Genomic DNA, 25,441 nt, shown 5'->3' on the forward strand with positions numbered 1-25,441 from the left:
TGCAAATGAGAGTGATTAGTGTCTGATAATAATATGTCGGCTTGGTCTGTTAGGGGTATCGTATTATTTTTCAATACCGTATTTACTGCATCACTGGATGTGGATTTGACTGAAAGCTTGTGTACCATTTTGATTAAGAAGAAATAAGGGCTTGAAAATAATCTTTGTTATTAGATCCATGTTTGTTCAATTCAATTTTCTTTGTACAATTATGCCAAATTATCATGATGATGAGTTGGAGGAGAGGGGGAATGATTAGGGTGATGGTTGTGGTGATGCTGATGATGAAGGCGATGGTAATGATGATGATGATGATGATGAGGGCAATGATGAAGGTGATGATGATGCTGATAATGATAATGATGATGACATTGATGGTGGTCGTGGTGTGATGATGATGATAATGATGATGATGACAAAAAATGTTCATGATGGTGGTGATGATAATGATTAAAAATGTAGTAAAAATAATAAATAACATTGGCCAATAACAATAGCAGCAAAAATATTTATATTGATATCAGTGATTATGATAATGCCTTTAATGATAATAATGAGGGTATTGCTGCTGCTGATGATGATACATTTAATTCTTTAACAGTAAACTTGTTTTCAATATTTTGTCTAGTAATGTTTGGTTTTAAATGTTTTCATTAAAAAAGAATGGTAGGAGATGTAAAGGTAGATGATGAATAGGGATGAGATGGAGGGAAAAGAGGAGGAGGAAGAGGATGAAAAGAAGATCGAATGAATGAGGGAAATTAGGGTAAATGGATGCCGCTGCTTGGAGGTAAAATTGGAAAGGAGAGAGAAGGAAGGAGATCCCAAGGAGGGGGTAATATCAAGATTATCTCATCAATCAGTTATCTCATTATATCATTATATGATTCCCCAATAAAGCAGCTAAATCCATTGTTTCCTAGGTCTTAGAGTATAGTAATCCCTCATTAAGCCTTCCATCAATGACTCACACCATCATTTCAACCAAGTTCTTTGTATTATTAAAGGTGGTCTTGACTCCCACCGTACTGACTTCAAATTGAACTTTGAAAGCACTAGGTGTTTCTATTTAAGGGACAAGTCCACCTCAGCAAGAAGTAAATTTCGATGAAAGTGAAAGAAATGAAATAAAGATTGAAAATTAACAATATTTCTGTAAACTTTTGTAGAAAGGTGGTACTACCTGTCGAATAGAAAGAAATTCAGTGTATTGAAAATGTCTTTGAAGTGAAATTAGATTAACTTACAATGATGATGTTTTGAAAATGAAATTACACTAGGGAGTCTTGGACTGGACTAAAGCTAAACCACTTTGAAATTATCAAGAAATATGTTGTTATGAATGAAACCTACAGAATTTTAGAGACACTGGAAATGTTTTGAAAATAACATTTTGGCGACTTGGACAGGATTAGAGCAATATCACTCTCCATTTTGTATCAAGTTATAATATTACCCAAGCTCCCAGGGGTTGCCTTTCCTGACACTTTCCGAGAAGCAAGTTTCGAATGATGGTATAAATTGGTTTTGATTGGCCCCTGTCTGGTTCACCTTCGGACCCTGATACATGTACGATCAATTGGTTTCAAATCAGGGCATTGCACGTCTCGCCCAATTTTACTGTCTTCTATTTCTTGTGGTATATTTTCATGTGAGATATATGTTAGAAAGTAGAGCATGCTATTGTATTCAATTTCAATAATGGGAAGGTTATGAACAATATTGGTCATTGGGATACCCTTTTTAGCTGCATTGTTTAGTATACAGTTCATTGAACCAATTTGTGATTAAAAAAAAAATTGAACACAGTTAACTCTGCCACAGTCATATATCTCGGGACCACACAAATCTGTTTGATATATACAGAAGGTAAATAACATGTATTGCATAATCTTGGCTAAAAATTGCTTTGCCTTAGGTGAGTATTCAACTTATAGAAAGTTGATTGTACATATTCAGTGATCTTCTTACTTGCCAGCTGTACCTGTTTGATTTCGATTTAGGAAAAGTGCCTACATTTTAGGGTAACAAAATTAAATGTCGAACCCTTGATATCTCTCTGCCCCTGTTAAATATGTTCTATATACCAATTACTGTACATGTACAATGTAGACCGCTATACAAAACAAACCTCAATGATGTCCCTCCATCATTTTTCTTTTCAGACGTCAAAAGGGCGAAAGTATGGCATGGAACTTAGGATGGACAAGAACGTGGTGTACAATATCGCTGCGGAGAGTGAAGCCGAGATGGAGGAGTGGTATAGCGCCCTCTATAAGGTGATTGAACAACAGAAAGCCGACTCCAACAGCGATAAGCAGAGTGTGTCTTCCATTGATGATTTAGATCAAGGTACAAATTCATATTGTTGATTGACGATGATGGTGGTAGTGGTGGTGATGGTGGTGGTGATGACAACGACGATGATGATGATGATTTTCAATTCAGTTCAGTTCAATTCAATTCATTTTATTTCACTCGATTAAAAGTAAAAGTAAATAAGAAATATTGAAGATGATAGTGGTGGTGATGGTGATGATGATGATGATGGTGGTGGTGGTGATGATAATGGTGATGATGGTGGTGGTGGTGGTGATAACGATAGTGATGGTGATGATGATGATGGTGGTGGTGGTGATGGTGATGATGGTGGTGGTGGTGATGATGATGATGATGATGGTGATAATGATAGTGGTGGTGATGTTAATGATAGTGGTGGTGATGATGGTGGTGGTAGTGATAATGATGATTGTGATTTTGTTGATGATGACCATGATGATGATGATGATGGTGGTGGTGATGGTGATGATGATGATGATGATGATGATGGTGGTGGTGATGATAATGGTGATGATGGTGGTGGTGGTGATGTTAATGATAGTGGTGGTGATGATGATGGTGGTGGTAGTGATAATGATGATGGTGATTTTGTTGATGATAATGATAATTGTGGGGTGGTGGTCGGTGATGATTATGTTGATTGTGATTATGTTTTTGATGAAGTTGATGGTGATGGTAGCAATAATAATAAGATTAAATTGAAGATGATTGTGTTTATGTTGTGATTATGGTATGATGATCACAGTAGTTTTGTCTTGGGGTTGATTGCGATATTGATGATGGTGACGATGACCACTTTAATGTCGAAGATGAAGATGTTAATGATCATGATATTGTTGATGTTCTTGTTGATGATAGTAATATTGAATTTAAAGGAGAAAATTACAGTGAATTTCTTATTAGAATTTGGATGATCGAACATTCATTACTACTTACTATTATTATTCAAATAATAACATTATCTGATAATCATTGTTTCTATTTGTGCTCAAAGTTTCATGTTTTCCTTCTCATATTCAATAATCTTTGTTATTAGATCCATGTTAAGATTCTGTAATTATGTAATTCTCTAATCCTTTTTAATCTGTAAATTCTATAGAATATGCTGATGAACTATCACCGTCGGGCAAGCCAGAGTCCTTTATGCAGAGTCTGGAAAACAGTAAGCACCCGGAACTTCAAAAGTATGCGAGAGAGACGGAAAGAATGAATGCTCAGAAGAGGCGGGAGAACAGACAGAAATTGTTCCAACTCTACCCTCGTATGCAGGTGATTATCATAAAGGTTTGCAATCAATGGCTAATTTGGCTAATGGCCAATCAGGATCACTGCTCCATTTGCTTGTGGTTCAAAACAGGGAATAGGAACCAGTCAGAATGGTTCTTTCATATTCATGATTCATCTCAAATCTTTATTAGGGTACTGTTTCATGGAAGTTGTTGGCACTGAAAAGTTTTGTCATCCGATTGTCTGTCAGATCTAACAACTTTTGTCATATGGGCTATTCCACGGTTACCCACGTTACATTTGGAGACACCTTGACTCATACTTGGAGCTGTAACTCCATTATTATTGATAGGAACTAAACATCTCTTTATCACAACATAGTACGCAGTCTGACTATCCTTTGTATAAAAACAAAACTTGGGAAATTTCATTATGCTCCTGGCAAATCTTTGAAATGTGTCGGTTACTCATGATTACATGATGATGATGATGATTGTTATATGATTTGGACATGCATAAAATGAAAAGTGGACATAAGTGAAAAGTGTCCTCATACAAGGCTTTTATGAAAGTTGATTATATCCATTTCAAAGAAGTATATTAGGGAGACAAATTTGTATATAATTCAAAAAATAAAGAACACATGGTTTTTACTAGGGGTGCAGATAAAGTGGTTACTCACGTTACAGTTCAGATGGGCTATATGTACAAAGACACATTGAGCTCATGTCCACCAACCTATGGAATTGCCCATATGACAAATGTTGATGAAGTGCCCCCTGTGCCATTAATCCATTGAACACAATTTGAGTTCATGTGTGTATGGAATACATTTCCCACACAAGTTCTCTTCATAGGACTTGATGGGTTCAGATTTTTTAGCAGTGACACATAACTTTGCCAGTGACTGGAATATATGTATGAAGCGCTACAATGAAATCTCAAAGTATAAAGTTAACAAAATGCAACTGCATTGTGAATGATTGAATCAATTTATATACTTTGCACTAAAGATGCATTCTTAGGGTAAGAATTACATGAATTTTGGCTAGTGCAACTAAATTTATTTCGAAACCAATTTGGCTTACCATAACCACACCGATGTATGACTTTACATTCACATATTTTTCCAAAATCAAATTACGAACAGACATTTGATTTTAGAGCTATATTTTGATTATAAATGTGATTACTTAAATGTGTTTATAAGGCAACTTTTTAACTAAAGTCATTCTTATGTAATTTTATCCTTTGCTTTAGCTCACTTTCTAAATATTTCTTTGTCTTTTTTTACTGAAATTTTAGCAACTAGTTCATATATATTTTGTTTTAATTTGTAATGTTTTATCCTGTATAGGCCTAAATATTCAAATAACCAAGAAAAGAAATAAATTAATTTTGGTTGACTTTTTTCCATATTATGTTATAGCATGGAGAGAAAGCCACTGGGGAGCCAGAGTGTAAACCGTACGAGGAAGAGTTTGGGAAACGTATAGTCGTGGAGGTGTCTGAACTGCTCTTCAGGTTATCATCAGCCCTCAACTCCAGCAATGAGCCAACGGAGTCTGGTGGAAGGAATGACAGACTATTCAATGTAAGCATCTTTGTACTTTAGCTTTTTTATATAAGCATTATTGGTAATTTCTTTATTCATAATTGCTCATGATAATATAAAAAGTTGTAACTATGATAGTGTGGCAATTCTGTAAATATTTATGTCTGACCCCTTTTATTGTGAGACCTTCATGAAATTGTCTGTCTCTGATTTCTGGTTCTTATGACAGTCTGTAATGCTGTCAAATGACTATGACTTGGTAAGTTTATGAAATGAAGTAAGAATTGAGAAAAATGGGGATCGGATAAAGGTTGATTATTTTACGGAATAGCCCAGGTTGTTTAATCTGGGAGAAAATTTGAAAATAATACCATTCTCTTTTACTTCGTGTTTTTTTTCGTATTGGCCATTTGAATTCCCATCTTTCATGAAAAGAGAAATATTTCAATGGCGGGATAGTTACATACATGTACCTGTAGATGTACATGTTATCAGTGAATAAAGATATTTCACAGCAAATCTAATTTCCATTTTTATTTTAGCCTGAACCATTCTTCATGACGTTGGCCCTCTACGATGCACGGAACCAGCGAAAGGTATCCGAAGACCTCCACGTCGACATCAACCCACCCCAGATCCGACAGATGCTGGACCGATTCAACGACGCGGCCAACGGCTCTTCGGGAGACGGTCCAAAGTCCCCGAGAACCATTCCTGATGTCAGTGAATTGGATAAAAATTGGATCAAATGTCCAAAGAAGGTATTGTAGTTTTGATTTATATGGTATGAAGGGAATCTTAATGATATGTTGGGTTACTTGTGCGTTCGCATGACCAGACTTCTAATGCATAGACTTACTCGAGGGTAATTTTGAGAAAAACTCATTTGAAATTTGTTCAAAAATTAATTGAGTCTTGAAAGGGGAAGAATATGGAAATACAAAAATATGAGTTTTAATGAATGTTACATAATAATTTCCATGAATATGGAATAATTATTAGGAAGAGAACTTTCCATAGAAGTATGGTTTAAAATTCTAGTTTAGGCTAGGGTTAAACATAGGTTTAATTATCTTTCTGAATTCCAGGGTATCTTCACCATCAGGCAAGCTCACTCAGAGATCTACCTTGTGGCCAGGATAGAGAAGGTCCTCCAGGGAAGCATCGCCAACTGTGCCGATCCTTACACCAAGCCAGGGGATGTCGTCAAGACGTGCCAGAAGGTCATGAAGCAAGCCAAGGTCTTCTGCAGCAGGATGGGGCAGTACCGAATGCCTTTCGCATGGGCAGCGAGGTGAATACAATCATCGTTACTCTTCTTCTTTAGCATCTAAAAAATCTTTGTAGGATGTAGAAAATTTGTAACTATTTACATCTTTGCAGTAGGGATATATTCGAGGCAAACCTTGATGTCACACTTTGCTTGTCTTGGCCTTGGGCTGAGACACATCTACAAAGTCTGTAGGATAAGGTTTTCTCGAGCGGCATTGTGACTGGGAAGTTACAGCCTCGACTACATCCCCGCATTGCTGGATATTGAAAATTTGTAACTTTTTGTAATTTTGTAGGATATTGAAAGTTTGTAGCTTTCTGTCACTTTCCAGACTTTTCCAAATAGTCCTGGGTTTTGATTTCAGAAAGGTTATCATTATCGATAGACCGTAATTCAGTATTGATTACCATGTAACAATTATCCAATTAACCCCTTTTCTACTGGAATCTGGGGATCCTTGTACAAACTTGATAGGAATTACAGAATCAATGAGTCACAAGTTAATTTATTGAGATCAAGGATGTCATTGAAGTTGTCAATGAATGGGATCATATCAGTGATGAATACTTTTATCAAATGGGGCCCGAGTTTTATGTCTGAAATTCTTTGAATCAGAGCATTTGATATCATACTGGAAAAGTTAAAATCTATTCCTAGAATTATTTTTATCTATTTCGCAAGTCCAAAACGGTAAGTATTTTCAATTCTCTGTACAGCCTTTGCTACACTTAAGAACAAAAGAAATCATCATCACTATATTAACTTCTGAATATTCTGAATGATTAAAAAGATCATGAAAATATCTATATAAATAAAAAAGGTGACGTGACATTTCTCTTGCGGCAATTGCTCTGGGCTTCATTTCTTTTAAGTTGTAAGGTTAGGGTTATTGTAGCAAAAGGGTTTTATGTTAGGTTTAGGGTTACGTTAAGGTTAGGGTATAGTATTAAATCAAGGGTTGAAATTAGTAATTTAGTATGTCAAATTTATAGGGGAGCAATTGTCACCGGAACAAATGTCCTGGAACTTAGAAAAAATATTGGCTTGAACAATATTTGAATAATATGATTGCTTCATTGAGTTTCATACCTATGTCTTTATAGGAAAGTGTTCAAATCGGATTACGGCGACCTGGACATGAAGGGTGAGTTCCCGTCCATCTACCGACAGGAGGGCTCCAAGCTATCCGATGAGGACCTACTGAAACACCTCCATGATATCAGGAGGAACCCGGAGAAGCTCACCAAACTGACAGAACTACCAGGAACAATTAAGGTTTTCATAGAGCCACTCACAAGGATGGTTAGCAGTAAGTAGTGGTGGAGATTGTTGGTGATGGTGGTGATGGTGGTGGTGGTGGTGGTGATGATGATGAAGATGACAGTGGTGTTGCGGATGTTGAGGGTATTGATGCTGCTGCTGCTGATAAGAATTATAGTGAGGAGGAGGGGGAGGAGGAGGGGGAGGAGGGAGAGGAGGAGGAGGGGGAGGAGGAGGAGGGGGAGGAGGAGGAGGAGGGGGGAGGGAGGGAGGAGGGGAAGGAGGGAGGAGGGGAAGGAGGAGGAGGACGAAAATGGTAAAAGATGCTTATGAAATGTACAATTGTAATGAGGAAGATGAATTACATGTACTTGATCAACAACAAAATTAAACACATTTGCTCTAAATCCCCGAACAAATTGAAAGAAATATAAGGCTATATTTATTTTATCTTACAGTGATCAGCCTTTAAACTTTTTACGAGATCTCAAATGTCTGTACGCTAGTGTTCTTACAATAATTATATATTATTCTCCTTTTACTATTAACTTAATTATTTTATCACCGTGGAATATTTGTAATAAGCAACATCAAAGTTTAATGCTACTATGACTTCAGCACTAATTCAAACCTGTGAAATATTATTGCCACATTGTCATTTGCAGATTGCCTCACACCATCACTAATACCCATAATGCCCTGGCCGTCCGACCTGGCTGACCAGCCGACGTTTGAAGTGGAGGAATTCTTACCAGAGGAAGGCAAGGTTGCCTACCCGTTTAGTAACTACGTCAACAACCTCTATATCTACCCCATACAACTTAAATATGATGGGCAGAAGACATTCGCAAAGGTAACGTTTACTTCTTCAATATTCATATCGTATGTTCTCTCAAGTTTTCAAAGCGAAGGCATAAAGCTGATGCACATGGAGTTTGGAGAATCTGACGATGAGGGTTGCAACCGCTTCGTTGACTCGGTGTTAACAGGGAGGATGTTTCTCAATATGACATACTGTACTTGAACTTGTACATTATCAATGATTTTATACTGTAAGCTGTTCTCATTTTGCAGGCCAGGAACATAGCCATGCACATAGAGTTCCGTGACTCCGACGACGAAGGGGCGCAACCGCTGCGTTGCTTCTACGGTCGACCTGGAGGAAGCCTCTTCACATCGGCTGGCAGTGTGGCTGTTCTTCACCACCAACAGGTCCCAGAGTTTTATGAAGAGGTTAGTGTATTGTGTCATTATGCCACCATAGCAGTGGAAGTAGTAATCCAGGTTTTAAATCCGGTTTCGTCTCCAATTATGGGGGTGCCCTTATTTACCTCACAAAGATCACCCTCATCCCCTCTTCCACTTTATTCGGTGCATCATCTTCTATAAACCCAAATCCAGTTACTCTCCTTCACCACTTGCTTCTTCCGTGTTTTCTTTGGTTGCCCCCTACCCCTCAGACCAGCCACCTCCATCTCAAGCACCCTTCTCAGAACGTGATCAACATCCCCTCTCAACACATATCAACAAAACAGTTATGTATTTTGCACGGTGATTGAATTGCTAAAAACCAGTGGAGACAAATTTTCTTGTTCTGCCTGACTCTTCAATCGATTCTCTTCCTTCCTTTCACGACCCTTTAGGTTAAGCTTGCCTTGCCGACCCAACTGAACAACAAGCACCACCTTCTCTTCCGTTTCTACCACGTTAGCTGTGAGACGGGCAAGGGAACCGTCAAGAAGAAGGAGACCGTCGATTCCTTCGGTAAGCCATCTTCTCCATCTTGTCTCATTTTCCGGATTCATGTGGTAAATTTTCACTTTGAAGTAAAGGAATTGTTGTGAATTAATTCTGGTAGCAAGACAGATGATTTATTTGTTAAGGGGCTTTGACGGTTGGTCGCGCTCCTTTCTGCGACCTGGGTCCTGTCTTACAAAGGGTTGTGATTAATCTGATCAATCTCAACTATGGAAAGCCAGCAATGACAACATCTGAAATACCTGTTTGTTCAAAATGATTTCTAGAAATGATGTATACTCAAGCATTAACCTCCTCATTAAAATTATGACGTTAATGGATTTCCATATACTTGAGGTTGATCGGATCAATCGTAACTCTTTGTAAGATGGGGCCCTGATGTGAACGATGGGTATTGATAGAAGCTTGTCACAACCTGCCGTGAAAAGTTGCACCGGTCACATGACCGATTGTGAAAGGGGCTTGAGAAAATTACATATCAAAGTCTGAGGATGCATTTATGACTAATTTTTAAGAATGTATCAGTATTTTGAGTTGAAATAAGTTTATTTCCACTTTGTCTTAAGAATTTGTAAACATAACAGACAAGTCTTCGGCTATCTCTGCTATAACTTGCGTAGCGTATGTCAGTAGAAGTTTTTATTTGCAACCAATGGTTCTATCGAAATGATGCAATTTTATCTTTAACAAAATTCATTTCAAATCAGTGATTCTTGGCAGAGAGTTGAGCATTACTGGATCTTAAATCCGCAAACATCCAATCAAAATACAACAATTTATTCTATCTTTTTTTTTGTTAAAGAAGTGAGAGAGTAATTATTGTGTATTAGATCCCCATTTACACCAGAATAACTTATTCTGGAGTTTCCTGTCAAACAGAGTCCAACTTGAGTGTAAAAAGTGGTAGTATTTTAGTTGATTGCATACTGTTAAATTAGCTTTACAACCTTTGTCTGACATCATATCAAAGTTTGAAAACTGACTGGATTTCAAGTATTGTACCTCAGGAATGAATAAAAATGTCAATTTATTGCAATTTTATTTCATTAGGAAAGAAATATGATAAATTCAAAAAATTTAGTCAACCGAGCTAGTGGGGTTATCACTGAAAATCTTACATTTAGGGTGCTGTATTTGACCAAGTACTAGTATTGTTTAGATTCCTTATAGCCATTTTACATTATCTTAATCGATTAAACATTGACCAATCAATTGTTAAACATTTAGTACATGTATGTATGCCATGATGGAAACCCTGTTATCATCACTTAAGGATGCAAATAAACTGTTACTCTTCATAAAATGGAAGGCAAAAACATTAAAATGCAGTAGGGCAATTCCATGAAATAGTCAACCTTTTTGTACGTCCGACTCCCATTTTTCTCAAGTTTGACTTCCTTTCAAAAACTGACCAAGTCATGGTCATTTGAGAGCATTACAGACTGTCGAAAGAACAAGAAATCAGAGACAGAAAATTTAATTTAAGTCCCACAAATAGGGGGTCGGACGTACATATTTTATGGAATTTCCCAGTAGTGTGTTTATCATGAAAAGCCAGTGGAAAAATATATATGTTAATATTAATTAATATGTTAAACTAGTGCAAAATTATGGTTAATATGTCTCTATTGTAATAATAACTAGCAATCGTAATACATACTTGCTTATAGTGATTGTGTAGTATCTTAAGTGGTAGTCTCATCTCAAGTTTAATTGTTTTATTCGGGACGTTGTGTCATGCTAATGTTCGATGTTCTTTAATTTTCTACGAATGAAGCCCACCTTTTGAGCATTTTGTTTTTCAGCCTGACGAGTTCTGAGAAGCATTTTATCCATTGTACATTGTATTTTCTCTTCGTTCTGTCTGTTTTTCATTTTCTCTTCTCTTCTTTCCCTCTCTCACTAATCATACTGCCACCCCTACATTTAAAGTGGAACCTCTGGAAGGTATCTGAAAACAAACTAAATCATGTTTGAAGATCAGTTTAGACTCCTTTTCTTTCAATATTTTAGTGTTTGGTTTGGATGTTCTTTTAGTTGAGCTTGTATGGGCCAAAGGAAGGGGAGTTTTGGGAAGTCTTTTGTCATTTCCTTTGGCATGTTGTTTTAATAGAGGAAAAAACAATAACCATAATTTAAGTGATGCAATTCATACTAGACGACAAAGATTTAAAAGAATTTCACAGAAATTTCACAGAAATTTCTTTCTTTAAACTACTTAATTATGGAGAAGTGAAAAGCCTTATAGTGAAGTTCAACCCCTTTGGTATTCAATTTCTTTAGATAAGCAATAACTTTTTCTCATGTGGAAAGAGAGACCTACATGTAATATTTTACTGCTTAAAATACATATCCTATTTTAAACATTAACATGTTACCGACACTACCTGTCAGTATACGAAAAGTGAAATATCAGCTTGCTAAAATATAAATTTGATGATATCGTAACATGAAAAAAAGAATTAATCAATGGACAAAGTAATAATATTTCCATGACTCCACTTCAGCTTAGCTGCCCAGTGTATTTTGTGTCTTTTGTATCTCTATTGTTTATATATTTTTCTTTAAATGAACTCAGCACTTCCATTTTTGTGCATTTTATGATAATATATCGTCACCTGTCTGGCAGAAGGGCTGTAGGGTTTGTGTGTTCGGCGATTTCTCAATTCTTGTTCAGCTGGCAGAAGGCATTAGCTCAAGGGGCCGTTATGCAGAATGTATGTTGTGTTAACGCCTTTCTGCCTTACCAACTGGAATGGAAATTGACATATTTGTAAATTGTAACGTCCCTCTGCCAGTCAGTCAGTGATAAAATATAAGATTGTCTCATGTTTAGGCTGCTTTCGATAGGGCATATACTGTACACTTGTATGCATACAATATGAAAAGGGGATAGCACTTTGAAAACCACTGTTCTTGCTACCAGTTAAAGTCTTGAAATTAATTTTCTTTTTTAAAAGTAATATAAACTTTTATTCATTCATGGCTAAAGAAAACTCAAAGGTTGAAATTTGCTATTGAAATGTGCTGAATAATGTTTGGACATAGATTTGCATGAAACTGTGAAACATGTCAGTGTAAATGTCATTCACATGCAGTTTATGTGCATGTTTCCTGATGTCTCTTCATATATTTCAGTTGTATTATCTGTTACATGTAGTTTTTATCAGGAATTTATTTTTAGATGTTTGTTATATAGATTCATATTAATTTCATTTTCTATTTTTGCTTTCCTCACCCCCATCTGCCTTAGATATATGTAAGGCTTACCCCTTCTTAACATCCACATATTATTTTTACTACATGACATGATGTATTTTAAATAACACGTGTATAAATTTCATTTTTAATTTCCTATTCTGTACCCATTATCGATTTCTCTCCCCCAAATTTAAGTTTGGTTTGCTTTTTTGTGGCATGCCATTTGTGAGTGTTTATAAATTACTGCGTGAGTCACTCAATTTCGCTTGAATATTGTTTCTTGAATTATATTTTTCCCTTGTTTGTACATTATGGCCCATGTTCTGAAGTCAGGTTTAACTTAGACCACGGTCTACAATGTAACTCTGTGCTAAAATTATGGGGAGCCAAAAGTTCAACAATTCTGTATTTATTGTACATGTATGTTTCTTATGTTTACTATTTTGTTACCTTTTGCTTTCATAATAAAGAAAAATACCTCAGTTATCATTTCCAGACAATTATGAACAATTTGGGTGTCATATGAGTGTACTGTTATGGATTTGTGTTCCAATTGGCTATCCATAGTTAAACCACAACTTTAAACTAGGGTTTAATTTAAACCAGAGTTCACAATACGGGCCTATGTGTATGAACCTATACCCTTTATAAATCCTTCATGTATTAAGGAATTAAAGAATTAACCCTTCGGAGACTGATGATTTTGATGCATGTTTTCTGTAGACTCCAGCCTGCTTACATGTATGTGGGCTGAGTCTCCAAAAGTTTAAGTAATCAATAATTTAAACATACATGTAGAGAAGGAAAACAAAGATTAATCCTCATTCCCTATTTTAAATCTCTTTGTGCCACCTCCCCCTTAAAAAAAAATATTGATGAAAAAATATTGTATAGACAAACAAAAATAAAGGTCAATTGTGTCTTTAAAAAAGAAAATTATACTGTAAAATGCTTCAAAATTTGTGTTAATGAAGATTATGTGTGTTTTTGAACAGTTATCAGTTAGACTTTCCTAGCAAATACCTTTTGATTGGCTAGTATACCTTTTGATTGGTTAGTAGCAAAACAGAAATAGAATCTTCATTGGTTGTGGAAATTAGTTTGATGAGAAAGGGCTCGAGTTCTGTTGTACAGAAAGAATTATGGTAAATTGAAATTAATACTCAAATTTTAACCTCAATTGTGTTCTTTAGGAATAGGCGTTTGGATCGATCACAATTTCAGTTGGATGAGAATCAATTTTGCTCTCTCTCACTTCAGAAGTTTTCCTCTTCTGTGCTATAAAATATTGAAACCGGGAAATTCCTTGAATAATATTGATTAATATTTGTTTTTATTTTCTCTTGCAGTTGGTTATTCATGGATCCCACTCTTAGATAAGTCTCAGTAAGTATTCAATTCAATTCAATTCATTTTATTCAATCATTTAAATATCAATATACAAACCAAAATATATACGAAATCATACATGAATGTACAATATAGTTTAAATGATTAGGATGCCCCTAAAAGCAAAAGCTTGATGAGTATGATCAGTCGTATTCATTTTGAAGCATGTGTTGAGTCTTTAAGAAGGAACCCTGCTATGAAAGTGCTATACATCTCTCATAGTGGCTTTTCTGCAGGCCCCCCCCCCAAAAAAAAAAAAAAAATGGGGGGGGGGGGCTACTTTTCACTACTTACATGTAATGCCTGAATCTGTGACATTGGATAAGCTTTAACGTCGCAATGAATGGGGATTCCAGGGCCCCGTCTTACTAAGAGTTACGATTGATCCAATCAGTCGGAACTCTATGGAAATCCATCAGTGTCATACATTTTTCTACAGGAAATTTGTCTAATGTCCTTTGTAAACAAAGAGAAGCACACTGAATTTTCAAGAAAACAATGAATGCATGTACAGTATATATATTATAATTAGAAAATATTTTGAACAAACATGCACAATAGATGTTGATGTTGCTGGCCGTCCATAGTTGTGATTGATTGGATCAATCGCAACTCTTTGTAAGACGGGGGCCCTGGGCTCCTTTTTAAAGTTTCCAGGGCTTCTTTTTCAAAAGTTTTCTGGGTTCTTTTGATCATTTAGGGGGCTGTATCGCCCCGAGCCCCCTTATAATCTTTATCCCTGTTCTTTGTGTTCCTATCCCCACGCTGTGTATGATGAAAAGGCACTTATAACATTCCTGTGTGAGAGACATATCTTTGACTCTTGATAAGGTGTCATAGCATGTACATGTACATTGCATAAATTATTGATTTTACATCCTATTATGTTTTATAGTGAGTAATAAATTTATTATGTGCTGGATGTTACTTTCTCTTGATTTCCAGAGGCCTACATGTATTCTGTCATTATTTCTCAAACTAATAAATTTGTCCAGTATTTGAACTTGTGAAGCTGAATCTACCTGCATCTGATTACATACATGGCAAGAAATGCTCAAATTCACTCTTAGTGTGTAAAAAAAAAAAAAAAAAAATAAAAACTACAGTGAACACTGATAAGTAACAACTTGGCATTTAATATGTATCAGGGATCGATTTCTATACTTGGGATGGGATAAAAAGGTGGATCACATTTGGGTTCTGCTTGTACTTTATTTTACTTACTACTTTTTTGTCTTATTTGTCTATGAGATATGGCATTTTGAATTTGGGGAACTTTCTATTGTGTAATGTTTATATGTGACCTGCCACCCCAAAACCAACAATAAATCGACCAAAATGAATAATATGTTAAAATTGACCAACAATAACCATTACAAGTACTTGATTGAATGCAGAGGAAATAAACAAGAGCTTAGCAAATAAGGAGAAAACAAGGTTTGAAGTTTGGGGTTCACTCAAGCATGATAATTCATACTGTGTAATCTCAGTGAAACGTCTAAGCAGTCTGAAAAAGTAGTGTCCAAGAAACTCTTCTATCTTTCTTTTATTCAACTTTACGACTTGAAATTTTCACAGTAAGAAGAAGAAGAGTTGCTCTTTCAGATAAGCTATTTTTTCATTTTTGGTTTTTGTAGACTAAATTACTATTTTGGCTGTTTACAGAGAACCGTACCTGGCAACTTATTGGTGGTTTTGGGGTGGTACGTCACATACATGTATGTGTTCCCCTATAGATAAGAATACAGAATATTCGCTACACAGGTGTTAATGGTTATCATTAACACCTCCCTCATTCATGAAATTATATTGTATTTGCTTGTAATGCCATGTTGTAAAATTAATTTGTACTGCTTTCATTTGTTTACTCTTACAGGAAGCTGAACAATGGGGAGATCGCCGTTCCGGTGGCTGCCTCCATGCCTAATGGTTACTTATCATCGGGAAAGGGCGGTCAAGGCAGGGTGAGTCCTGCATGAAATAAGTCAGATAATCTACATTGAGATTGTATATACAGTGTATGTTGGTGTTTGTACATGTGTGTCCCCTACATTTACATTCCCTCATCTGTCTTTCACTTGTTTGATAGTTTAATAAATTCATCTATTGATTCAATGATCATTACTATTTGTTTACTTTATGCATTTAGTAATACTTTATGTATTTCTTCATCTATTACATCATTCTTTTGTACTCTTATGCATTTACTGAGATTCCTTTATACAGCTTTATGATGATTTTCATTGTCAACAGATTGATTAATTCAGATTTTTCGTTCAGACACGCAGTCACCATTCATTCATTCATTCATTCATTCATTCATTCATTCATTCATTCATTCATTCATTCATTCATTCATTCATTCATTTATTCATTTATTCATTCATTCTTTCATTCATTCACTCACTCACTCACTCACTCACTCAATTATTCATCCTTCCATCCATACATGTACATCCATACTTCCATTCATTCATATTCCTTCCTTCCTTCATCTATTTATTCTTTTTACTAATCCTTCTATCATTAATTATATCATCTGAATATCTATTTACTTGATGCATGCATATACATGTATATCCATCATTATTTCATCCACTCATCTTTCATTCTGTTCTTTATAGAAATCGGTCTGTCAGTCATTAATTCACCACTCAAATATTATTTCATTTGTTCATTTAATTCAATTATTCATTTATTCCTTCCTTCAGTCATTCCTTTATTTTTTCACTTATTCTTATACAACAGACCCTCAGGTCCCTGTTGTTCATCTTTTTTTCATTTTGTCAAGTTCATCATTGATTTCTCTATTCTTTTTTTATATCTTTTTGGAATAATTTACCGGTTTAAACATTTTCTAATCTATCTCTGTATAGTTTTACTAACACAAGTGATCGTTCAGAATAGCACGTCTAGCTCTAATAGGGACAATGCAACAAACTTACGTTCGATTCCAAATCAAGCGTAAAGTCTAAACCTAAACATAAGCCCTTTAGGCAAATGAAAATTTGTGGTTGATTTGCATCCAGTTGCAACTCAACTTTTTGCAAAGGCCAAATTACATTCGATTTTAGGGACGTACGCTTGATTGCGATTGAACTTAAGTTTCTTGCAACATCCCAAGGGTCATTTCTTCTCATTTCATACTCATTTTCTTTAACCTTGTCTGCTCAATTCATGATGCATGTAGTCTTCTAAAGATCGGTATTCTGCATCTGTATTGGGTCCTGATCTAATATTCAATCTTATGGTAAGGTTTACCCCCCTCCTTACCCCTAATCCTTTCGGTTTGTCTCTTTCCCGCTTTCATTGATGTGACATAATTTGCTTCAGCAATGATAGTTGCTTAGAAAGAGATATCTGGGGCCTGTTTTATAAAGAGTTACAAGTGTATTACAGTATCTTTGCCGTTATGGCAACTACCATGGTAACCTTGATTATGATTGGCTGCTGAGCATTGTTACCATGGTACCTGAGAACCCTCCTCCCCCCAAGAAAAACGCTTTGACCGATGATGTCGCACATTTTGTCAGTTGTTCACCCGAGGCAGCATGACAATTATTTCAAAGGTGAAAATATCCTTATATGACAGCTTACCCGTACATTGGTCTGAAATTATGATAAACAAAGGAAACTGAAACTTCAGACTTATTTCCTTAATTATAGCCCCTGAATGAAAGGTTGAACCAAGTATCAGAACATCGTATCATAATGATATTTCGTAAATGAGTTTGCGGTTGAAGGATTGAAATAAACCTGATAAAGATTGACTGTTTGTATGAGAAGGTTTTATACTTTTATCTAATTTTCACCAAGCTACATATCACCTGCTATTGACATAAGCATAGTAGTTAATGCTGTTATTAAAAAAAAGACAAAAAATACCAGAGAGTAAACCCACTTAGAATCAGAAATTATTTGCTTACTGTTTAGCCTTTCAATACCTCTCTTTGTTCAACTGAAACTTGATTGAATGTACTTCATTTTGACAGCTTCTACTTGTAGTCCATAAAAATGTAAAAATAGGATGTGAGATTTTGTCTGTAAATACTTACATGTATTTATATTTTGCACTGATTGGAGTGAATTTGGCTTACAGAGTTTGATAATATTTTGGTAGTAGCAATGTGTGTTGTGTGTTTTAGGTGACATAAAAGTAGAATTATTTGTATGCATTTTAAAAGCATCTGTGAGAGCAATTTCTCCGTCAAAGTATCAAATGTTAATGTTTATTTTAATCTTGACATTTCGCTTGATAACTATCCAATTCAACTGTAGCTGCGGTGCAATCAGTTTAAAGCGGATGTTCTGCAATTTAGAAAAGTTCCTTTTTTAGTTTTTAGTAAAAAATAGCACCCAGATAGTTTACTTAATCAATGTGATTGTGGTAATCCATCTAATGTACTTGAAGTGTGTCAATTGTATAATTTCTTTGATTAGTATTCATTAATGAATATGTAATTTCATAATACTCCACCAATAATGTACATTGACACCCATTGCAGGACTTCTCCTCCCACAAGGATATCCCAGTAGAAATCTTATGACCATTGTCCTCTATCCCCAAGTGGACCTTTCCTGCATGATGGTACATGTACCTCACCCCAAGAACAACTCCACTGATCCTGGCCAGTTATCGTAGCCCCATGGGCATCATATAATGATGATAAGGGTAGCGTTTCATCAACATTTTTCGTCCAACAAGATGTCACCTGGGGGTCCGTTGCAGAAAGAGTTGCGTTTAAACACAAGTCAAAATATCAATTGCAAGTCCCAAATGTGCGCTGTTGATTGGTTGAAAATCAAGTTGCGCATGATTTTTAGAGTTGCGATTGATTGCAACTCTTTCTGCAACGGGCCCCTGATCTGACAACTTTCCTTGGTTCTGATTGGTTGAAAAGCATTGTTACTATGGTTACTGTCTGATAAAACAAGACTTGTCAGATAAATTGTCTGACAAGTCCATCAATGAGAAAGTCAAAAAGGGGCCTAAGCTTTCGATCCTAGCAGAATCTTCGTCGGAGGCAAAATGACAAACATATAAAGTGGAACAACCATAATATAAACCACAAACAAGCTACAGCAACACTAGAAACAAGGAGACAAAAGGGGCATTAGTGAGTATAGAGAAGACCAATCAGGTTAGTGAAGGGGATGAAAGAAAAGGAGTAGGCAGACACAAAGGGAAGTTAGTGTAAGGCCAGTAAAAGACCTCAAGCCAAGAGGGATTAAGATAATGAGGCAGGCAACATCAAACAGGATCTGGAACAAAACAGTGATAGAGGGATGAATAACAAGAGAATTAGTGAGAGGTGGGTCAAACAGGTTACAAAGAAAGGCATAATAAACTGGTGCATAAGAGTGGGGGGAAAAAAGGAAAAGAATAGGGAACAACTGATAATGTGCAAAAGACATATAAGTATATATGATAAAGCATTAAACAAACTAAGAGAAGAAGGTAAGTGTAAGTCCTTCAATGAAACGCTCCCCTGGGCTATATGTTTGAAGGCAGGCAACAACTCGTCCAAACTACCCTTTTCAGTCAAATTGTAAATTGAAATGGACTGTCCTATAAGTATTTATTCTGTGATTTTTCTTTTCCTTCTAGACTCCTGAGGTGAAGTGGGTTGATGGAGGGAAACCTTTGCTCAAAGTCGATCTCAAACCAGTCACAACAATATACTCAACGGTAAGTGTTCAAGAACAGTTTTGTTAACAGCAATCACTCTACAGGTTGATTTTTACCAAGGACTGTGTAGAAAGTAATTGAGAGCTTTTCTCTTGTGACCCAAATGCTAATCAATTTTAGTAAGCAAAGTTGTCCCCTGTTGTTTAAGAAGTGGCTTAACTTTACATCATATTTTGCAAGTTAAACTAATTAAGAATACCACCTTCATTTTACGTGTTGTTTGATTATGAAAACATGACATAAATAATGATAACGGTATCAACGTTTATATTGTGCTTGCATCTAAGAAATTATAACTGGACATGAAAAGTAAACCTCCCAAATTTCCCCATCTTTGCTAAACAAATGAGGAACATATTTGTACATGTATTGAGCACATGGAATTCCTGGCTCAGACTTGTAATATATATGGGGACCATTTTTTGTTGTTGAAAGTACATGTATAATATGATTGTTTTAAAACTGTTTGTTTTGTTCAGGATCCACATTTACACAACTTCTTCCAGCAGTGCGAGGGTTGGGATGGATCACAAAGGAGCTGCTTAGAGATCATTACCTGTGTAAAGGTATGCAAAGATGATTTGACATTGTGTTGCCCTCACTGATTAGGAAGTTTGCGTCTTATTTCTTCTGTAGCGTTATATCCTACATGATGTTGATTATTTTGATGATGGTGGTGTTGGTGGTGATGGTGATGATGGTTGTGATGATGATGATGTTGATGATGGTGGTGATGGTGATGATGAAGGTGATGATGATGTTGATGGTGATGATGATGTTGATGATGATGATGACGATGCTGATGATGATGATGGTGTTGATGGTGATGACACTGACGATGATGATGATGATGATGATTGTGATGATGGTGATGATGAAGGTGATGATGATATTGATGGTGATGATGTTGATGATGGTTGGGAATGATGATAATGTTGATGATGGTGTTGACGGTGATGGTGATGATGAAGGTGATGATGATGTTGATGGTGATGATGATGTTGATGATGGTTGTGATGGTGTTGATGATGATGATGATGACAATGACGATGATGATGATGATGATGATGACGATGATGATGGTGGTGAAATTTTTACTATAATCTTCAACTTTCCTGGATGATATTGTTGATGACACCTTGCTAAATACTATTGAAAGGTTAAAGAATTTTCTTTTGCCCTTTTTGACAGGCTATGCATGCTGTTGACCCAAAGACATTTATCAACTTCCTTCCAGTAATCATGAACAAACTCTTCGGTCTCCTACCAGTCAGCTTAGTTGATGAAGTCCAGCTCAATATAGTCAGGTAAACCAAGATTCAAAATTTCATATTGACTGCACAGTACAAATACCATAACTTACTTCTATAACTTACATTTCTATGTTCCAGCCACGTTAAAAAACCTACTCCTCTTTTCGTAAAGAGTTGGGAAGTTATCCCGGGGAAGTAGTTAACGTATTAATTTATTACTGATAATTACTAATTTATAATCCTGTTCCTTTGTAAAGTTGCATTAGGGTAATTTGTACTGTATTATAGTAATCTTTCCAGATTAACTGTCCGACACTTATATGACACGCATGTGTTGATAGTGTCGTTAATTTTTTATCAATCAATCAATCTATGTTCCAGCCCTGGTAAAAAAATGTAGGAATAAGTTAGAGCAGAATTATCCAATAAAATGACTAAATACAAATTATGTGCCAAATGATTCTGGTCGAAAAATTCATATTTGCTGAGAAATAAGCTAAATAAGCACGACATTCCTGTCTGATGAGGGGCCTCTTTATATTCAGTGATTGTACATGTTCCCACATATTCTTATCTGTGTTTGTGATCTCAAATGTCCTATTTTTCGTTATAGATTTAATAATTTTACAAAGTTTTGTTTGTTAAAATTATGATATTACAAATGACCTTGATTTTAAATTCTTTTCATGAAATTATTGCTTACTGCAACTATGTGTATTTGTGTTCAGCTAAATTTAAACCGCTTATTGTAGTAGGTACTAGTTTGTATATTATATATGAGTATGCAATAAAAATATTGCATTGTGGGTTATGAAACATGGACGCTGAGCTTATAGTATTGAATGTGGCTGTGGCACTGTTGCTTTAAAAGAATCATCCATTTTCTTTCCCAGACTGATCATCTTCATCGTAGCCCAAGTTCAAGATGTAAAGAGAGAGGACGTCCTTCGCTCTTACGTGAAGGTAAGAATTTTACTCAAAGAAATTAATTATTGTTTCGACTAACATGTGTGAATATTGTTTCGGGGCCTACCACAATATTTTTGAGTGAGCTGAATTAGTGCTCTTTGGCAAAACACTAAAATAAATTTATCCTCTTAGATGGATAATGGTAAGAGGAATTTGTCAAATACTGTGATCACTGACACTTTCCTCATCGACCCTCTCTATGCACCTGCCCCCAATGATCTGAATGAATTTAATTTTGTAAAGCTATAAGACTATATTTGCCATTCTCCACCCAGATATTAGATAGATGATGGTATAAGACATACTTAATATTGTGTAATGACATGTGCCTCACCGATCTTTTCTGCACCCACCCCAATGATCTCATTAATGTACTTTGGCAAAACATTGAAATGCATTTACCGCTCTCCACCCAGGTTTTAGATTGTGACGGTAAAAGGAATATGTCAAATACAATGATCACCAACGTTGGCCTTCTTGACTATCTCCACGTCCGTCTCCACTTTCATAATAATTTATTTTTTGCCTGTCTTTGCAGTACGTGTATGAGACGGCAAAAGAGAATGAGATGAGTCGGACAGTCCATGAGGAGCTGGTTAAGAACCTGGCTGCATCGTTACGTCCAAGCACTGACCACATGGTCATCAAGATGCTCATGAAGGTGGGCAATCACTGTCTTTAATATTTTTATGATGATGATGTGAGGGTGGTGGTGATGATGATGATGGTGGTGATGATGATGATGATGATGATGATGGTGGTGATGATGATGGTGGTGGTGATGATGATGATGATGGTGGTGGTGGTGGTGGTGATGATGATGATGATGATGATGGTGGTGGTGATGATGATGATGGTGGTGGTGATGATGATGATGATGATGGTGGTGGTGGTGGTGATGATGATGATGATGATGGTGATGATGATGATGATGATGATGATGGTGATGATGATGACGATGATGAAGATGATGGTGATGATGATGGTGATGATGATGATGATGAAGATGATGATGATGATGGTGATGGTGATGATGATGATGATGATGATGGTGGTGGTGGTGGTGGTGATGATGACGATGATGATGATGGTGATGGTGATGAAGATGGTGATGATGATGATGATGATGATGATGATGATGGCACGACGATAATGATGGTGATTATGATGTCGATGACTATGATAGTGATACTGATGATGATTATGAATGATGTAAATAATGGTGTTGAAAGTATTGGTGGTGATATTGGTAAAGATTGTGATGATGATTGTGGTATTATGCTGGTGGTAGTGATTGTCGGGAAAGTGTTGTAGTTGGGTCATAGTTGATGATCATGATTATCATAATGATCATTATTGTAGTGATTGTGATGAAAATGATGATGATGAAAATAATGATGATGGTGATGATAATGCTGATAAAGATGGAAGTATGGATTGTGATGATGATGATGCTAATGATGCCCAAGAACTGTCCAAGTGTATGAAAATGAGTATGGAAGCCTCATAAATCTTATTTTAATCAATTTCCTTTCTGTTACTTCCTCTAGCATCTTTGGTTCTTCTTTGCGATTCTCATCAAGAGCATGGCTCAACATCTTATCCTGTCCAACAAACTCCAAGCTCCCAGACATCAACGGTTCTCCACCAACTTTGAGACTGGTATCCGCAACCTTGTCCAGGTGAGGCATGCTATAAACTAGGCCTATTTATTAAAAGCGATTGAAATTGATGCAATAAAAATATGAACTTAGTAACAAGGTTTTGTTTTTACCTGTTAGCAATAAATGTAACAAATAAACTTCAGCACTTTTAATCCAGTCTGCAAACACTTAATGTTGCTATGTATGGCAAACCTTTAGAATTGTATGTTTTATTTGCATGGCCCTACGGAAGAAGAGTCTAGTGGCTAAGGTAGAGTCTGTGCTTGAATATATAGATGAATTTGAATGAAATGAAAGCATTTGGCAAACTTTCACCTTTGTTAAATGATATGTCTTTCTGTTATATTTTTGTTTTTATACATTTATTTTATTAGGTTCTGATGCCACACATTCGTCAGAAGCATAAAGAATACCCACAGGAAGCCAAGGACGCCAATTACAACCTGGCATTCTTCATCAAGGTATAGTCTGGTTCCTTGCTCTCCTCTGTGGTAGCGAACTTGCCTATGGTGTTCTGGGGACCCTTTCATCAACATGTTCTGTCGGACATGTCAGATCTTAAAGCTTTCCTTGATTTTGATTGGTTTAGAATAAAACAGACTTGTAAGATGACACATATTTGTCTGACGTGTTGTCAGATCCAAATAACTTTCCTTGACTTTGACTGACTGAGAAACACAGCTCCTATGGTAGCTGTTGGAAAAACCAGTGTTTTCATGAAATGCTCCCCAGATATGCTCAAAGCTCATAACTGGCAGTTATACTTAAGCCGGGGTAATATTATGCAACACTTTAACATTTGCATAAAGCACTTAATAAATGTTGGGTATTATTATGATAATAAGTATAAAAGTTTTAACTGAAAATGTCCGCAAATTGGTTTATTTGATTGTAGGGCATGCTTAGTTGGATCAGTAAATGTTTGCTCCGAGGTTTTTTATCATCTTGTTTCTTGTTTTTTTTTTTAAATATTAGAACTGCTTCACTTACATGGACAGAGGTTTTGTGTTCAGGCTGATCAATAATTATCTTCAGTTCTTTGATCCTGAGGATCCAAAGGTTTGTACCATCCCATGTATCACAAACAGGGTTTCCTGGTTGATGTTTCATAAAGCTGTTCATAAGTTATGAATGACTTTATGCATGACTGGTGACCCTTTCTTGTGCTAAATTGTTTGTTGTAATGTATCTGACTTAGCACTTAAGAATATGTTCCAGTCTTTCATGAAGTCATGAAATTATGAACAGCTATATGAGATGCCCTGTTCAAACCCCTTGTTTAAAGTCTTAACAGTGCCTTGTATCTTTGCAACAGAGATGGTAGTTTTGTGCCTGCTCTCCTCATCTTCTTTAGTATTTCGTGTTAACCACTTGACTGCGTAGCACGTAATATTACGTGCTGGGCGAGCGTACGATCTGTGCGAGGCACGTAATATTACGTGCTTGACCTATCTTCTGTTTGAGGCGTCAGCACCGCGCTGTTAAAGCCCCTACAATGAAAACAGCGTGTGTATATCAAATTTCTGACTATGGACACCAGATGGCGCCATTCCAAAAAAGTTATCGAAACTTTTGCAGTGATTTATAAATGTTTGTATTCACTCTGCCATAGTGAAAGTGTACGACGCTCAGTTCAAAATGGCGACTCGCAGTGGAGAAGTGAATCAGAAGGATTTTGAAGAAACTTTTGACAATAGGAGTGATAAATTTACTGAAAGATCTGGGTCAGAAGGGGAGGATGATTTTATTAATGGATGTTGGAAATACATGTAGTGATGAGGAAAGTGATGTGATTATTTAGAATTTTTCCCCCCAAGTTGCTGTCGGTTGTAGTCCCAAATAGATCTAACTTGTTAGTCCCAT

General features: G+C 36.1%; 1 protein-coding gene across 1 annotated transcript in view; it reads left to right on the top strand.

Annotated features, from left to right (window-relative positions):
- The window catches only part of LOC129278699 (dedicator of cytokinesis protein 9-like), a 68,504-nt gene that overhangs the window by 38,431 nt on the left and 4,632 nt on the right, over positions 1–25,441 (top strand). Inside the window, exons 7-25 of the mRNA XM_064110940.1 lie at positions 2,166–2,352; positions 3,440–3,609; positions 4,997–5,161; positions 5,665–5,883; positions 6,211–6,416; positions 7,499–7,704; positions 8,321–8,508; positions 8,730–8,888; positions 9,299–9,419; positions 13,964–14,000; positions 15,880–15,967; positions 19,612–19,692; positions 20,172–20,258; positions 20,884–20,999; positions 21,839–21,908; positions 22,453–22,575; positions 23,465–23,596; positions 23,953–24,039; positions 24,554–24,637. Coding sequence (XP_063967010.1) covers positions 2,166–2,352; positions 3,440–3,609; positions 4,997–5,161; positions 5,665–5,883; positions 6,211–6,416; positions 7,499–7,704; positions 8,321–8,508; positions 8,730–8,888; positions 9,299–9,419; positions 13,964–14,000; positions 15,880–15,967; positions 19,612–19,692; positions 20,172–20,258; positions 20,884–20,999; positions 21,839–21,908; positions 22,453–22,575; positions 23,465–23,596; positions 23,953–24,039; positions 24,554–24,637 — 2,526 coding nt within the window. The remainder of the gene's footprint in view (positions 1–2,165; positions 2,353–3,439; positions 3,610–4,996; positions 5,162–5,664; positions 5,884–6,210; positions 6,417–7,498; positions 7,705–8,320; positions 8,509–8,729; positions 8,889–9,298; positions 9,420–13,963; positions 14,001–15,879; positions 15,968–19,611; positions 19,693–20,171; positions 20,259–20,883; positions 21,000–21,838; positions 21,909–22,452; positions 22,576–23,464; positions 23,597–23,952; positions 24,040–24,553; positions 24,638–25,441) is intronic.

Source organism: Lytechinus pictus, chromosome 16, assembly GCF_037042905.1.
Source record: "Lytechinus pictus isolate F3 Inbred chromosome 16, Lp3.0, whole genome shotgun sequence".
In the NCBI taxonomy this organism is placed as follows: Eukaryota; Metazoa; Echinodermata; class Echinoidea; order Temnopleuroida; family Toxopneustidae; genus Lytechinus; species Lytechinus pictus.